This window comes from Lytechinus variegatus, chromosome 2 (genome assembly GCF_018143015.1).
Source record: "Lytechinus variegatus isolate NC3 chromosome 2, Lvar_3.0, whole genome shotgun sequence".
NCBI classification, from domain to species: Eukaryota; Metazoa; Echinodermata; class Echinoidea; order Temnopleuroida; family Toxopneustidae; genus Lytechinus; species Lytechinus variegatus.
The window spans coordinates 45,880,701-45,899,375 of NC_054741.1; the positions used below are offsets into that span (position 1 = coordinate 45,880,701).

At 34.6% G+C, this 18,675-nt stretch overlaps 1 protein-coding gene across 1 annotated transcript in view; it reads left to right on the plus strand.

Annotated features, from left to right (window-relative positions):
• The window catches only part of LOC121408153 (dynein heavy chain 5, axonemal-like), a 77,762-nt gene that overhangs the window by 5,582 nt on the left and 53,505 nt on the right, over positions 1-18,675 (plus strand). Inside the window, exons 2-14 of the mRNA XM_041599497.1 lie at positions 3,836-3,970; positions 4,292-4,379; positions 7,152-7,184; positions 8,069-8,226; positions 8,580-8,720; positions 9,377-9,592; positions 10,041-10,217; positions 10,720-10,836; positions 11,327-11,434; positions 12,968-13,277; positions 13,644-13,780; positions 14,409-14,494; positions 17,624-17,945. Coding sequence (XP_041455431.1) covers positions 3,836-3,970; positions 4,292-4,379; positions 7,152-7,184; positions 8,069-8,226; positions 8,580-8,720; positions 9,377-9,592; positions 10,041-10,217; positions 10,720-10,836; positions 11,327-11,434; positions 12,968-13,277; positions 13,644-13,780; positions 14,409-14,494; positions 17,624-17,945 — 2,028 coding nt within the window. The remainder of the gene's footprint in view (positions 1-3,835; positions 3,971-4,291; positions 4,380-7,151; positions 7,185-8,068; positions 8,227-8,579; positions 8,721-9,376; positions 9,593-10,040; positions 10,218-10,719; positions 10,837-11,326; positions 11,435-12,967; positions 13,278-13,643; positions 13,781-14,408; positions 14,495-17,623; positions 17,946-18,675) is intronic.

Consider the following 18,675-nt stretch of genomic DNA (forward strand, 5'->3'; position numbering starts at 1 on the left):
TTTCCCTAAGTCAGAAAGCCGTTATGGGAGTCAGAGAATGCCGGATGGGCAGCTGGTAATCATTTACAAATTTGCTAAAAATATCATAAGACATACACTTACAATTGATATAGATGAGGTAGAATTTAATAATTTCAATGATGTGAGTTTGAATGGATCTTAATTGCATCATATGGCGGACGATGTGTGTTTGAAGCTGCAATGATCGCCTTGATTTAGTTTAATGGGAGTTCACCCAGTGAAACATATTTCGGGAAATGGATTGCTGAGTAACAGTATTTCAAGTAAACATTAAAAGTAAAGCATTACCAGTACTTAGCGTAGGTTTTGGTCTTTTGGATCATTGCTTCATCAGACTCTGCTTTACTTTTCACTTGAAGATGTGTAATTTAAACCTGAGGGTGCATATTCTTGTTGGATAATGAGTTCGAGTTTGTTAATTTGGTTAGGAAAGTAGATTGATATTGAACCCCAACTCATTGAGGCCGTTCTCATTACGCTTTCTAAAACCAGTTTACTGGAAACCGATTCAGGAAACCAGTTTGGAAGATCGCTTTGCTAGCGTTCCCATTTGATCACATGAAAGTGGTTTTCTAAATCACTTGATGTAAAGCGCTCTTGTTGCTATGGAAATGTTCTCAGTGTGGTGACACGTGAAACGTGTCACCACAGCATAGGCATTCTACTCCTGTCTTATGGAGTAGCACGCTCAAAATGTGCGAAGATCGCTTCCCGAAGAACGGTTGTGTCCTCACTTACGCTAAAACTAGTTTAATGGGGCAAAGCGATCGTGAAAACTGCATCGTGAGGTGGTTTTCACAACTGGTTTGGAAGATCGCTTCCAAGACCGCTTCGACCGTTCTCACTACGTGTTAGACTGGTTTCCAGTAAACTATTTTTAAAAACGTAGTGAGGACAGCCTCATTCATAGGTTTACTATGTACATGTATATGGCTAGACCATATTGAGTATACAAACATAAAATTTTTTGAAAAATTGGAATATATCAATTACTCAAAACAAGTTGATGCCTTGATTTTATCAAGGGTAGCTTACTGTATAGCCTTTGTTACCACATCAACCTCATGAGCCTTAGTTTATATTAAAGCTTAAAGCTTGTTGGTGCTAGGCAACACACCCAGTCACTAAAGCATGCCAGAGCAAACACAATGGGTCCATTATTGATATTAACTGTGCAGCATTGGTATCAATGCAAAGTAAGGTCGTTCGTGCATGGAGTACCTTTTCAGTATTGACAATTTGAGGGCTCTGAAAAAATGCAATTTACGATATTAATTTACACTGCCTAGCGCATGAATTACTTATGATGGGTCTGTGCATTTTACGGTGGGTATCTTTATAATATTGCAGATATGACTATAAAATGCAACATGTTTGAAGCTTTATGGAATCTCTTGTCTTGCTCAAAATAAAATGACAGATGCTGAAGTTATGTTTAAATTTAGTACAATTATTTTATCAAAATAATTTAAAATGATCATCATTGTGATATTGCTGCATCTCATAGACATTGTTCTTACACATGTAGCTTCTCCCCCCTCTGTTGCGAAGGAAATTGGTTTTACCCGAGAGAAATGGGTTTTGTTTTTATGATGCATTTCACTCTGATCAGTTCTTGTACCATATACAGGAAATTACACTCTCATTCATCTAGCCGTACCGTACATGTATATAGGGAAATATGAATTATACCCTGAGGAATATTACTTGGATTTATCAATTTAGAATATATTTCTGATTCGAGAAGAGATTATATTTTGGAACTATTCTGATGTAATTTATCTTGTATATGATGGATAGTCATGCTGAAGAAGCATTTAGACACTTTCTTGGAAAAACAAAGGTATCGTAAGTCTGTTGGAATTTTATAAAATGAAGTCTGCCGACTCTTGTTTACTTGTACATGATGACAGTGTACGTAACTATCACCATTACCATCAGTAATTAAATGCAATTCTTGATCACATGGATTTGTGAGTAAGCAATTAATTTACTTAAGTTAAAGCAGAAATATTCAATTAGAACTATAGTTTGTTATTGAATCATAAATTATTCATATCGTCTTTGTTGTAAATTTAAGGCATGAGATAATGTAAATTGGTGATACAAAAATGTACTTTAGAAATAAAAATGTATAAGATTATGTCTCTAAAATTTTTAACAACCTTTTACTTTACAGTAAAAAAGTACAATGGCTATTTCAAAATCAGTTGCTTACCTGATTAATGCTGAATTAATTTATGTTAACAGGAAACTTTTCTTTCTATTTCTCCTGTCCTAGTGCTTTGTTTCTGCTTTTATTCAAATTTACTCTTTCTAATTTTATGTCTTGTGGTTATTTTAGATAATCTGTCAGTTTGTGTTGTTTATGTTCCAACTGGTACCACTATTTTTGTGTATTTGTATGTTTTTAATTGGAATATTATATATATATGAATTGAATTGAAAAAAATACCAGGTGGTTAATATGGAACCGTGGATTCTATTCCGCACAGTATAATATATGATTTAACTCACACTGTTATGATTTCAAGACCTACTTTATCCCATTCTTTGAAACACACCTCACTGGAAAGCTTATTTCAACAGTTACATGTACAATTTACTTCTAAATCTGATAAGAAATGGATCTGATTTAAACAATTGGTTGAGTGCATACAGATACAGATAACACGACTAAGCATTTATTGTTTGTTACTATTATCTTGCCCAACTATTCATCTTAGCATTTTTTAGCAATATGACTTTACCAAACAAAGCAACTAATTTTGCCCAACCAGTCAGTATGTCCTGTGACGACCAGTCATCGATAAATATTTTATGATATAACCAGTCATATATTTTTGAAGTACTTTTTTGATTGGTTTATCATAAAAATTATTTTTATTCATTTATTTCATAAACAGACAATACTTTGCCTTGAAAATAGAAACAAAAAGGGATAAATATTGGTGAAGGATTGAGGAATACATCAAAGATTTAAAAAGTTATTAGAATTTTATTTATTTATTTATTTGACATCACTTGCAAGCAGTTTCACATCACAATTAATTTTCAAAATCAATGAAATGTCAGTTTTGCAAAAATTGAAAATGGGTTTTAACTTTAATGTACCTTTAGTCAGGCCCGCTTTAGTATTATTTTCAATAGACAAAATATTTCACACCCATTTCTGAAAGAACAAAATGTGTCGTCATGAACCATTAAAAAATTGAAAGTTATGCACTCACATAATGTAGGGCAGCTGCTTGTATAACATCACAAATAAAATACTTAAATTATAATAAATTTCTTAATCTTTTATTGATTTTCCTCAAGCCTTCACCAATATTTTTCATTATTTTTTTCAGCTTATTTTACTACAAACTTTTTGTTATTGTGAACTTCAACTTTAACAAGACACATTTGTTTTGGTGTTACTTAAGCATACTTTATGTAGACTTTGGTAAATGTACATGTTTGTACCTTTGAAATATGTACAACTTTTAATTATTTCCTTGAATATGAATGTATTTGTACATTTGTATATTTTGACATTTCATGTTGAGGATTCAGAATTTATGCAAATTTTATGTTTTCAAAGCACACAGGTAAATTGGTTTAGAAATTGACAATAACATAAAAAAAACTATTTTTGAAAATGAATAACAATGTAAGGAATTTACTATCAGCACCATGTTTTTATTTCAAATTGGTGCTTTTGAGGGTTGATTTTTATAAATTGAGTACATTGTAAATAGATGAACTCTTATAAGATAATTCATGTTTATAATAACATGGTATTCATTTCTCTTTTTTTCAATGAATATTGCAGCAAAAACTGAAAGAGGAGCGTGAAGCAAAGAGGGCTCAACTGGACGCTCGTCATGAATTTATCATGGAAGCCGTGGCGGATTCCCTCCATCTGGAGAGAGGCGATGTGGAGGATGCCATATTAGAAGGCAATAATGTAAGTTGCTATGGTTACTAGTATAAACATAGGAAGTTATGTGTGTCCGGTACTGTATGGTAAAGTGCCTCACTGTGAGACTACATGTATGCTGACAACATAATGAAAGTCTGAAACTGGCAGATCTATACAATATTCCCTGTATTTAATAATAAAGTGTCTATATTTCGCAGACTGAGGGAACTTCTTTTGATGGTTTTGAGTGTAATTGATTATCTTTCCTACATGTGTATTTTCATTTGTTCTGTATTCCTATTCCTCACCTTAAAATGATAAAATCTCATTTTGGTTTATATCTGTATTCCTTTTTGTATTACATAGATTGAGAAGATGAACAAATTCTTTGATTCTGAGACTGGTGTCAGTACACATCTCATGTTCTTCTATCAAGAGCCCGATTCTGGGGAAAGTGAGTACAGTTTCAAAATAAACCACTTCACTCTTATCATGAATTGCATATTATACCACATTGAGCAGATGTAGAGAGGGAAGGGGATGTCAATACCAGTGTCTTTCTAGTTCAGTAATGTCCTACCCCCCCCCCCCCCCGGAGATGAACTTATAATTCAATTCAATTCAAAAGTTTATTGATATAAAATCCTGACATTGAACGATCACCATCAAAAACAAAGAAACATACGAAAAAAAAAATATAACAGAAGCATAATGTAGGGATTCAAAACGAAACAAAAACAAGCAAAGAGAAAAAAATATCAATCTTGGATAACATGTTAGATGCGAGATACATACATGTATCACTGCATAAATATACACAGATATACCTAAACATAATACACCCATACCTATACAAATATATAAACATAATATTATCCTTTTCTTTCAAGCATCCTCAGTCTCTCTATGTACATATAACTTATTCCTATAACACATATTTTGCTGATATCCATGTCATTGCTACCTAATATCAATTGGAATTTGTTTTTGTTAGTTATTCTCATAAAATCCGGCATATAAGTATACACCATTCACAAAGGTTAAGAAGATGTTTGAAGAGATGACTGAACTACATTAAAAAAGAAAGAATATCGAATGCCTGCCTGTTGTATCTTGTTCCAGTGAATTGTATGAAGATACATGTTCTTTATGTACAATGACCAAAATGCAGTTAAAAAAAAAAACAAATTTATCAATGATGATGATAATAATTGCCATAGTGTTCAAGTTCCCATAATCATGAATTCTTTGGGCTCTCTTGCAAAAGTTGTTGTTAAGAATGATATAATTGGTGAAGCTTAAAGAGTGGAAGGGAATATGAAGGCAAGTCTGCTTCAATAAAATGTCATTTGAATAAAAAGAGATCAATCAAACTAGACTAATGTTGAAAACTTCATCAAAATTGAATGTAATATTTTAAGGAAGTTATCATAAGTTCATTTATTTTAAACAAAGCAGTTATGTATTTACAACAAATTGATGTACAATTATATCATACACTTACTCTTTTGTTATGTTATTGTATATATTATTTCATAAAATATATTTGCAGATTTACCTTGATTAATAATGCTACAGCAATGACATTTCTTGATGTTCAGGGATGAATCAAATTTTGTTTCACATTTTAATGAGATAAAATCCTTGGGAAATAAAGGGTAATGTTAAAACCAGTTCACACAGGATATGAAAATAACTGTTTTGTGAAATTAAGAGAAACTTAGAAATGTCATAACTTTCTTATATCCAATTTCTATGACATGATATTTTGGCAAATATGCTTGTTTGATTTTCTCCTTTTATTCAAATCAACTTTTTGTTGGGGTGAACTTTCCAGGTATGCAGTGTTTAGAAATTTGTATTAACCGCTCTACAAAGATGTAGATAAGGCGTGATCATATTTATTGAAAAATACTGTTGAATGCTATACTGAAGACAGGTGGGAAACATTCTGTTGGTTACTTAATTCTGTTTTTTATATAACGCACATCTAGGGACATAATTAGCAAGTGTTATGTGCAATAAACAAACTGAACACATTCATTATTATTATGATTATTATTATTATAAAATACCATGTACATGGATGTGAGTGGAATGCGATTAAAGAAAAAAATGTAGTCTCAAGGTTGTCAATCGACATATTGGTAATTTATTTCCAAGGCAGCTGCAGCAGGGCTGCTGTTATGTGGTGATGCACATTCTTTTAAGACATGAATAATTGTGCAATCCTGTCTACCACTTTACATTAACATGCCATAAAACCAAAAAGAGGAAAATGGATCGTCTGATGAATGCAAAACCACCTGTCGTATAGATTGTGAATGCATTGAATTGATTGGAGGAAGAAAATTGTTGCTTGAAGGATTTTTCATCTTCCTTTGCTTCAAGTCTCATTATTAAGTGGTTAATATGTGATAGGAGGTTTGGAGCAAATTTTCTCCTGAAATACCAGAAAGAGCCATGGAAAACTTAAATAGAGCCCCTGAAATTTCCATACTTGTAGGTTCAGTTTGATATGTAATAGAGTGTAGCAAATTTTGGCCAGGTGAGCTAAAAAAAAAAGTAGCCCCAGATTTTGTTGTTGTTCATTATCAATTTTTTGGACTGAGGGTACATTGTACATTTCATTTGTACATGTATGAACTTTTGTAATGATTCAGGGATTCAACAAAAGATTTTTTTTAATAGCAAGTCCATATTTTAATCAACAATGTTTGGCCGGGACAAAAACTTCATACAGAACTGAAGAAAAAAAGGCCACACCAATAGGCAATATGGTAGATTTTCAGGGCAATATAGAAAATGGAGGAGAGAATCATTGAATTTCTGTGTCTTCTGCCTGCATGTTATGACAAGTTTTTACACGCTTTTGTAAAGTCAGTCAGACACCACAGATAAGAAAGATAACAAATGCTGGATAGCAGGTGCATGTACATTAATGTATGTACTGGATTGTTTGTATTTTGATAATTATGATGATTTTTCTCCATCCTTTGTGTTTTTTACCTTGATATACATGTATTCCTCTACTTTGTCAATGACATTCTTCTAAAGTTATTTTATGTTTTTATATACCCAAATACATGCAGTTAGGACCTTAGGACGATATTTATAAAAAAAAATGATCAGTTAAAAGTTTTTAATATGCACAAAAAAATGGTCAGTAAAAAAGAGGCATCATTATTATCAAAATGCCATTATGTTTTTTTGTTTTTTTTTTCAGATGGAAAACATGCTTGGATGCAGGATAGTGCGGGTGAGTACAAGAAATTACAATGATGGATGAATAAAATCAATAATTCATAAATACCATTTTATATCAATATGTGACTGCAGGTGTTGACATGCACAGCTCCTGTTATTGACAATGATTTTTATTCAATAAAATGCTCATGTTTGTGACAATCTGGAAAATATTCTTTGATGACAACCGTTAGCAATCAATAAATGTATTTTTGCAGGTGTTGGCATTAACTTTCATTTACTGAAATTTCTGTCTGTATTATTTTTCTCTTGACTACATATTTACACGAGTTCTTTCACTTTTAGGAGTGTGGGTGTATAATTGATTTGAATGTGAGATGGATATTTGATAGAGTATAATGCTAGATTTTTCTTTGATTAAGTTTTTATCGTGGCCTTCCACCCCCATACCAACAATAATTCACCTGGGAAGGTTCTCTGTAAAGAGCCATAATAATAATTTTGTCTTCAAAAAGTAAGAATGAGAAAATTAGCTTATATGAGTTATTTTGCTTCATCATACTGTTAAAATTTGAAGTTGTAAAGTTTTATAGAAGATGAGATACAGGAGTTTCTCTGAGACCATTTTTTCCTGACTGCTTTAGAAGTTTACTGATATTTTACAGTGTGCACAGTTCATGCTTGAGTAAACCTCAAACTCCAAACCCCTGATCACAAGGCCTGCAGCAAAGCGGAATTGAGATTTTTTTTCTTGGCAATTTGCTGAACTTCAAATGAAATTATTTTACTTCCTGGAAATTTTGAATTTAATGCAAAATTTGATTTATAAAAAAAATTGCATCATTGTCAGATCATGTACTGTAGTGTGGGACTTGAGTATTCATCAAGATTTGAATCACTCTAAACCATGCATATTTCTTGAATGTTTCCATGCAGGTGAGCCAATGAGACTAGGTCCGCAAGGAACAAAGGCAAAGAACAATAAACCTAGGGTGTATGTAACTGATGGTACTGACATGCCTCTTAATGGAGTCTGTGTGTTCTTCCTCAGGGCCAATACTACCAAACCGGTCAGCGAAGAAACCATTCATAAAGTATGCATCAATTCTTTTATGTCCTACATAAAGTAGTTATTTAAAAATTGTTTGAAATTGGTGAGACCACGGATGTAGCTACCCTGTATAACAATAACTAAATGAATAGTTAATTGATAGATTGAATGAGTAAATAAATGAATGATTAATATACATGTATATGAATAATTCAATAACTTGATAAATTAATGAATGAATTAATAAATGAATGAATGAATTAATAAATCAGTAGTAAATAAATGAATAATTAGATAAATTATTAAATGAGTAGATAATACATATGCACATGTACATAGATAGATAAATAAATTGATTAAAGTATGATAATAACTGACTATATTTTTCCTATTTAGGAGCTGATTTTCACTTCTCTGGATACCAATGGTGTTGGTTTACTGAATGCTGTTGAGAAGTACCTGGCTGAAATCATCATACCATTCCTCCGTACCAACACCAACGGATGGGGGCAGCTAGGTACCCCTGCCAACCAACAGGTGGGTCATATCAGAGCTGCTGTGGTCACCTAACCCATAGGCCTCTATTGTGGCATCGGGTTGAAAGTAAACTGTGGTCTAAAGTTGTGGTTTAACTTTCGATAGCCCATTGTGACATAAAAATTGAACAGTAGAGGTTCAATTTATCAACCAATTCGACATTCAAATTATTGTTCAATGTCTAGGAATGATAAAGAATATAATTGTCTTCACCATTATAGAAATGGGAAAGAGCAGAGTAACCATGACAATGTCAATAAAATTTCAACACATTTGGCTTCCCATAATTCGAGTACAGTTAGCCATGGTCTAAGTTAAACCTGACTTCATAATACGGGCCATAGAGCTAGTTTCTCATTATCCCGAATACTAGTAATATCAATTAGAATTGGAGTGTGGTTCTAAAGAGAAAAAAATCTAGTGAATAGAAAGATGCCATTCCTGATATAAGTATGTGGTGCCGTCCCTGAATAGTTGCTGTTTAACTTTATCTAATCATTGCACACATTAACTTGGCAATGCAATGAAAGCAACAAAATCATTGTTACAAAATGAAAATCAGCAAATTTTTAGTAGATTTGTTCGTGTTTCATCAATTTTGACTCATGAAATGTACCCCAAATGTGAATTTCCAACCTCTTTGTAATGACTTGCAGGCACGTCAGGATTTCTTGCTTAGCCTTGAGGCTTTCGTCTCCATCCTGGGCGGAGCCAAGGACTCGTTGGGAGAGCGCATGGATCTCAAGAAGTGTGAGACCTACGACGTCTCCAAGCTCACCAAGGCTTCTGATTACATCGCTGTGGCCAACAGCACCCACGACCTAGAGAAGGTGGAAGAGATCATGGCTGGATGGATCAAACAAATTGAACAGGTTGGTATTGCTCTTGTTAACAGAGAAATAATTGCCCATATACGGTATGATAATGAAGAAGATGATGATATTGCACATTTTTATAGTGCTCAAGATGCTTCCATATTACCTTTATTGTATTTAGAGACAGTGATTTTCCATTTTAAAAAATGGTCTTTTCCGTTTCTGAAAATCTGCATTTCTGTTTCAACTTGATCTAAAAATGGAAATTCTATTTTGTCACTGAAAATGTACACAGCAAAAATCTGAATTCCATTTTGCAAAGGTGAATTCCATGAATTTTTACATGAAAAATATAAGAACCAAATGGAATTTTAGTTTTATTCACTTGTAAATGGAAAATCACTGTCCCTACATATTAGCTTTCATATGTCTTTTGCAAAAACCTGATAGGAATTTACAGTGCTGATACTAGTAAATTTCTGTAATATTCAATTGTCACAAATAGGTGCTAGCAGAAAGCGAACAAATGAGGAAGGAGGCAGACAACATTGGTCCACGGGCCGAGCTGGATCATTGGAAGAAGCGCATGTCTCGTTTCAACTATCTCCTAGAGCAGATCAAAGGTCTTGAGGTCAAGGCTGTCCTGGGTGTCTTACAAGCTGCCAAGTCAAGAACTCTCAAGGTAGGTGGACTATGTGCACTTGTAGTCTTGTGGTTCCAACTCTCTTCTTTCTATCAGTGGGTCATGGGTCTAAATCCCAGCCATGGCATGTTTCCTTCAGCTAGAAATTTACCCACATTGTGCTGCCCTCAACCCTGGTGGGTTGAATGGGTACCTGGCAGGATTAATTCTGTGAATGCAGAATGCACTGAGTGCTAGAAACGGCCAACTCGGGCTAGAACACAGGTAATAATAATAGTTAATCTAAGATAGATGGCACGATGCAAATGCCTATTATTGTATTAAGTGAACTAAACTCCCTTTAAAGGAGAGCAATTCACCTTATGTAAAAGTAGAAAAATCAAAGCATGAGATCAATGAAAGTTTGAGGAAGATTGGTCAAACAATAGGAAAATGATGAGCATTTGAATATTGGGATTGCTAATGACATGTAGATCCTCCCATTGGCAATGCGACCAAGATCTGTGATGTCATGCATGTCATTTTTTTTTACTCTCTTCAGCAAAAATGGATGGAGCTTGATCGTCGTATCACAGATGCTGCCAATGAAGCCAAGGATAATGTCAAGTTTCTCTATACCCTTGAGAAGTTTTGTGACCCCTTGTATAACAGCGACCCAGTAAGTACACAGACATGGAGCCTGAAGCTTCAATGAATAAAGTGATATTTGTTTTGTGTAGTATACCCACAGTTGTGTGTTCCAACAAACTAAACCAATTTAGCAAGCCATATTTCTTTCATTATTGTGAAGTAACGTCAGACATTATTACTTCGAACAAATTTTCCCACCTCTCTGTGCTGTTTAATGCACAGAGTTTGCTAAGATATGATCTAAAAATAGGTCTTCAGTGGTTACACATAAATTTGGTTTTTCCTCGCTACAGAATAATTAGAAATATATGACTAAGAACCAACTGTATTTACAAATGTAGCTGAAAGAACTACAAAATTACCAATATGATGAACAGCTGTTGATTAACAAATTACTTGATAATCAAATCAAACAGAATATTCAAAATCATTCTTATCTACATCAACCATAATATGATATGATGCTTAGATTTTTTTCCTGAAGATTTGATATATTTGATGTATTCTTTTTTTGACAGGTTGGTATGGTAGAGACGATTCCTGGTTTAATCAATGCCATTCGTATGATTCATAGTATCTCCAGATACTACAACACATCAGAGAGAATGACATCACTGTTTGTCAAGGTTTGCTTTCAAGATTATACACTCTTGTCTGTCATGATATATTTGGAAAAGATTGTATGTTTGAATCGATATATCTGACACATATTCAGTAACTGTGCCAGTGATAGAACATTAACCATGTTGGCTTCAAAATACTGGAATGACTTGCCACTTTCAATTAGCCAGTCTTCATCAGTAACTGCATGTCTTTTCAGAAGGCATTTATAACCTTACATTTGCAGTTTTTAGTTTGAAGATAACAAGGTTGTACCTAATTTGATTCATTGTAATATCTTTCGGCCTCATGGGAACAGCGTAGTATACAATAGTGATTACAGTATAGTACTGAAGAAGTGATGACATCACAATTTCTTTTGTTGAATTTCAGTGTGTTTTATACCTTACCTCTGCCGGGCATGATGAAAAACATCTACAACCCAAATTTGGTGGGAATTGGTCCATGGGGCCCCAAGGTATGACCTTATGAATACATAATTAGCATCATGGAAGTCAGTGTATTGTTGTTATGAACTACATCAATACATTGATTTCAATGGGGCTAATTATGTACTAGTATTCATGAGGTCAAATCTTTGGGCCCCATGGACCAATTCCCACCGACTTTGGGTTATGGAGGTATTTCATCATGCTCAACCAAAATATGGTATAAAAACGGTTAACTAATTGAAAGTTGTCAAGATTTAAATATATTGACCCAATGTAGAAGGAGTTGCATTTAAAAACAACTCAAAAAGTCAAGCGCAGTCCAAATGCTCTAATTTCATTGAATTATAGTTAACTTGTGTTTTAGTGCTGGGCAATATTTGAATATTATCAAAATTCAGGGATACTGAAAAAAAATTGATAGAAATTTGATGTGGGTTTCTAGATTATGTTTATATATCACGGTGACTCAATGTGACCAAAATATTTCTGATTATGAAAAGTTAGTCACTATTTATTGACCAAAAAAGCAGGAATCTGTATTGCTTTAAACCAACTCAGGACTTTGTAAGTTGATACCCAAATGCCCGCTCTTTATGTACATGCATTGATGAAATCCTTACTTTCATATCCCCCTTCCCTGATCTCGTGGAATTGCAGCTCATAATGAGCACATATAATGAAGTTTCAGAGCTGGCGATACATCGTGTTATGACAATATTTTTCAGCCGATAATCGAGTGTCATTGAAATCAAATATTGACCAGCACTATTTTTTTATTTTTTTTTATAAAAACAAGTGCACACCTAGTTACTAATAATGCATGTAGCATTTCCCTTTATTTGAAAGCAGGATAAAAGAGCATTGTAGATTAAATGACTTGCCCACGGGCGTAGGTGCCACGGCGGGGATCGAACCCCGGACTTTCCATGTATAGCCAGGCGCCTTTGACCACTCGGCCACGGCACCTCTACTATTGCTTTTCATTGCAATTTTTTTACGATTGGACCCATCAAACGGCTGTTTGAAAGGACAGTCACTCATTAAATGATATCATAGGACCTCTCTGTTGATCATCACCACATTTTCTCCATCTGCTAATCCCCACAGGTTACCAATCAGATGATCACATCTTGCAAGTCGTACATCACCGACGCAGGCACAGCAACCATCTGGGAGCAACCGCGAGAAGAGCTGATCCCCAAGCTCAAGAACTGTATCACCTTGAATCACGAGTACCAAGCCTGTTTCCAGAAGACCAAGCAGAAACTGGAGAGCATGCCCAAGGAGCGCCAGTTTGAGTTCTCTGAGATGTACATCTTTGGCAAGTTTGACACCTTTGAGCGCCGCCTGGTCAAGATCATTGATATGTTTGATATCATCGAACGTTACTCCCATCTAGCTGATTCTCGTATTGAAGGTGAGTGCATTGGGAATTTACTCAGGGACTTCATCTAATAGCATCCCTGAAGTGCTAAAAAATTTCATGAAAATACTAGAAAAGAACCTTACAATATCCATCTATGCCAAGTGTTCCTATGAAATAGGACTTTATCTATTTGGGGGAAAAGAAAATTGTCTGTAGTCTTGAATGGGAAATGTTCCTATTACTATAAATTTCTTCAGAAATGTCCCTATTTCTTTGCCGTCAGTGTTGGCAGGTTTGAATGATATCCATAAATTGTATGCAACAAATGACACTACTAAAGCCATGGTACTAATATGTGCCTCCTGCATCCAGAAGTAGACCAGTTTTGTGAGTTTTATAACTTATTTTTCATTTCAGGTATGGATTCCCTGGCCAACCGATTCACCGTGGTGTACACGTCCATGAAGAAAAAACCTTATGATCCATTAGACCAGAGGAAAGCAGAGTTTGATTCAGACTATTCTGATTTTAAGAGATCTGTCAATGACCTCCTGGTAAGACCCTTCATGTTGGCTTTTCCTTACAATGATGTACTGAATAAGACATGCAGTGTAAATGCCAGTTGTGTTGACAATCTCAAAATGTGTTTGAACAGATTCCTATAAAATGACAATCCGAGTGTTTCTATGTATGAATGAAAGATATGTGCCAAATGACTGGTAGAAAATGCATAAATTGCTAAGGGAATTAAATTAGCATGGCATTTCTTGTTGTTGTTGGGTCTATTTCCAAGCGATGATAATAATACACTGTCCCACATGTACTTGTCTGTGTTGGCATTCTTTAGCCCATGAATTTGCTTTGAGTACTACAGATTTGTTAAATTTTGACATTAAAGTGAGCCACGGAACATACAGATACCATGGCTACTGAAAACAATAAGAATAATGAAAATAGATTTCCCTTGCCAGAGGAAGACCAGTTTCTGTTTGATTTAATTTTGAATAAAAACCTAAATTTACAAGCAAATATCATTTGATTTGGGCTTCATGACTTTGATTGATTTTGCAATTGGTTGTTCAATGTCAGCAGTGTAATCAAATTCAAAATCAATTTTGAAGGTGTGTGTGTTACTAGGCATGTGATCAAAACTAATTTAAGTTCCTTTTTTTCCTCCTACAGGTATCGGTCAAGAATTTCATGGATAATATGTTGGACAAGATCTACAATGTACCCAGGGCACTCATGACTCTACGCAAGTTTGAAAGGTAGTATGATATATAGATTTTTAGGAATTTTAAGGTGGCATGAACAAATATGCTGTTGAATATGTTCAGGATATTACTTATCTAAACTAGTGAGTGGGATGATAATGAATGATGAATAAGGTTTGTTTGCCTTTCATTGCTTTATTTGTGAAAAGAGGTAAACCTTACTACATTGATATCTAGTTTTCTTTTCTGGCTAAGTATTGACATTCTCATGGTTTCTTTTAAAGACCTTGGGTGTGTTTCCTTAAAAGTTTAGTTTGACGTTAAGTCAGGCTTTATGCCCAAGCACAGAATGTAAATGATTATGCAGTGGCTCCCCTTCAGATAAATGGGCGCTTTTGAAAATGAAGTTGCGTTTGATTGCAACAAATTCTGCAATGGCCCTGATCATTATCTGATCATTGTGATGTGTTAGGTGTTTGCTACTTGGGAATTTAATTGCAACTTTGATCTCTCTTTGCGCTTTGTGAAATAGTCCTCCTGTAGGTTAACAAACGCTTTTATATTCTATCCATCGTTTGGTACATGTACAGTATTTACCTAAACTCTACTTACTCAACACTAATAAATGATTCGTATTTAATCAATTTGCTCTCTTAATTAAAAGAAGAAAAACAATTTTATAGAAAATAAAAATACATCAGCAGAGTTTTTTCCATGAAGCTGTTTGTAACTTGCAAGTGACTTTATGCACGACTGGTGACCCTTTCTTGTGCTAATTGATATATATCCTTACTATGCTTATGTAGCTGATTTACCCCCTATATTAAGAACATGTTCCAGTCTCACATAAAGTCATATGTAACTTTTCAAAAGTGTTATGGGTGGCCTCATGGCATCCCAGCCATGGCGTAATTTCCTTCAGCAAGAAATTTATCCACATTGTGCTGCACTCGACCCAGGTGAGGTAAATGGGTACCGGCAGGAAGTAATTCCTCAAAAAGCTGTGTGCACCGAGAAGGTAGCCTAGCTTAGCCGGGTAATAATAGCAGGGCCCGCTGGGAGAACAGTTTTCGGAACTGAAGTGGCTACCCTGGGTAAATATACCTTTATTATTATTATTATTATTATTATTATCTCTTAAAGCAGTTATCAAGCAATGTCAATTTTTAGAATAATGTTATAAAATTCCCTTTTTGAACATTTTTTATAAGATATTTACTAATATTGGAATATGATGACCAAAGAAGATTCCCAAGGTAAGGAGAAGTGTGCCAATGTCTTGATTGTTGCTTGGAATGGATAAATATTGGATTCTTCTACTCAGAGAGTGTTTGGTATGGCATGAAAAACTGTTGAAAGGAAAACTTTTATTCAATTTTCATTTTCAATTTAATTTTCAATTCAATTTCATTCTTTTCCGTTCTATATTACAGTAGTAACATTAACAGGTATAAATATGATAATGAAAAATACAATATTAATACAATGATACATAAATAAAATTAGCATAATTAAAAATAACAACCTGAGCCTGCAGTATATGTTTAAAAAAAAACCCACTTCATAATCTTAGACCAAAAACACTGTTGTCTAGGATATAGCATGCACTAATTGTCATGCTTAATAATAATATACTGTTTTTTGTAAAGCAAGATTTATGTAGTTTCCAATACAAAGCAGGCTATATATTACCCTTGCTTTAGCCCCACTAGGAACCACTGACCTCTTTGTTTATAAGATAAGCATTCGCATTGCATTTTCTAACTTTGTGACATCTTAGATACTATCAGTTTTTCATGTCATATCTGAGTGGATCCTGACTCTGGTTTCTTGGGTTTGCTAGTGCAGTGAAACAAGGTGGTTTTATAGGAAACACATTAAATTCAGTATGTGGGACTGGGATTAGTGCAATGTTGAAAGCAAGACTGGCAGCATCAATGTTGGGCAATATTGGTCCCCAATATCCATTAGATTGTAGAATTTCAGTCATGAGATGTGACTTTTCTTCAAATCTTCTTCTGTATTATTTTGCACTCATGAATTCATATCAAATTCAAGTTTGATTGTTTGCACTATTCATTACGTTTGTACATGCATTACATTTTTGATAGGAAGCTTTTGGTTACACTATATTTTTACCTTTTGTGTCATTAAAAAAGTAAAAAAAAATATCTGTAATGAATTTAGAAGTATCTTTATCTCATCTCTCTAGAAATGCTGGCTACCAGCAATTTAACATGCTTATTGTGAAGAAAGGAACCCTCCCCTTACAAAATGAGGGCAAATACTCTGCTGCCATGTGAGGCAAGCCTTTGGCAATTTTCATTCTTTCCTAGTTTGCACAGACCCACACATGTTCATTTTAAAAAGCCTTATTGTGTTGATTTTTTTAAAATCCTTTTGAAAAGAACTGTTTATGTTATCTGTGAAATTGTTGTGTAGGGATCACTTCTTGCAATCACTATCATCATCACATTGAGAGTCTATTTTTCCCACTTTGTGAGGTTGGACATTTCATTTCCTTGATGGCACGCCTCCATACTGTCCTGCCATTTGGGTCAATGTGGGTAATATTATTCTTTTTCTATCTTCTTTGATGGTATCACCCCATGTCTTGTGAGGTCTTCCAGGTGGATTTTTCTTAGCAACTGAGAAATTTAGTATTATCTGAGGGTATGCAGTGGATCTCTTTTCTTGTAGCCACATGACCATACCATCTCAGCCGTCTCTCACTCTCTCACCACCTCTCCTATCCTTACCAGGCCCATGGACTGCAGAAGGTCTTAGTTTCTCTTTCTCTCACATGATGATACCCTGCACATCTATCTGACCCTCCTCATCTCATCCTTTTCAATCCCACCCATTTGATTTTGATGCACATTTCTCTCTATCATAGGTCATTGACAGGACGCATGGAAAAAATCTACACTTTTTTTCCTTCTTGTAGGTTATAGTTGCAGCTAAAATGTTGCAATAGTCATCTGTGATATCTTTTTCTAACATCAAGATCATCTTGTCCTTGGACCTGTAACACAAATTTTAGAGCTTGATAAAAGAACATATTTTGTAATTGACTTCATTAATTATAATGTACAATCAGTTGTAGATATCATCATATGATCGATTGCTAAATTTTGTGCTATATGATCCTGTTCTAGGAAAACATATTTTCTCTCTTTGCAGAGTCGATGTGCCAAACCTCGGTATCCATGAGAAGTATGCCCAGATCCTACAGCGCTTTGGCCGCGAGATCGAGAACACCTCCAAGAACTACCAGCGCAACAAGAACGACCCTCCCATCGGCCGCGACCTGCCACCCATCTCGGGCAAGATCACCTGGGCGCGCCAGATGTTCCGTCGTATCCAAGAGCCCATGGATGCATTCCAACAACGCCCTCAGTTGTTGAATGGGAACGAGGCAAGGCGTATCATCAAGAATTACAATAAGTTGGCTAAGGTGCTCATGGAGTTTGAAGTTCTTTACCAGCGTGCCTGGTACAGACAGGTGAATAGAACTTGATTTAAATCCTTCTTGTTTCTGACTAAATGTTTGTATTAGTTACATCGAGAAACAGCATAGTTATATAGGATCCTGTTATAATGTCTATGATGTCTAATATCCAATCATGTTTTTTTAAAATGAATATTCTGCATTTTTTTCTCTCTGCTTGCCAGAATTGACCATGAATATAATCTTTGGTACATTCTAAGTTTATCTGTGCCTGGATCCATACTCGATGACTGGGATAAGGGTGATGATATTTATGTAGAGCTTTAAAAGACGTCATTCTGATGCATTAAGTGCTATAAAACTTGGATATTATTATTATTAGTAGTAGTATTTATTATATCCCTTTTATGAATATTCATGATATTCTAGATGAACGATTGGTCAATTCGTGATCATGTGACAAAATATAATTTCAATAGGAAAACACATGCATAGTTTTCTTCTAGCTGGCAATGTAATTATATTTCCCTCGGGGGAAAATAGTAATTACCAGACAAACCTTGGACAAGTAATTCCCACTATACTTTCTCAAAGCCCAATATATTTGTATATTATTTTTGGTTAGCGTAACTGGATCAATCAGTATGATTGCAATTGTTGATGGTTTTAAAAGCTGTGCTATACATGTACCTTTAAAGTATGGACAGCCAACATTCCATGTCTTTTCTGTTGGGAGAGTGAAAAGATAACCCAGCACATCCAAACAGCTGTTGATTCATCCTTT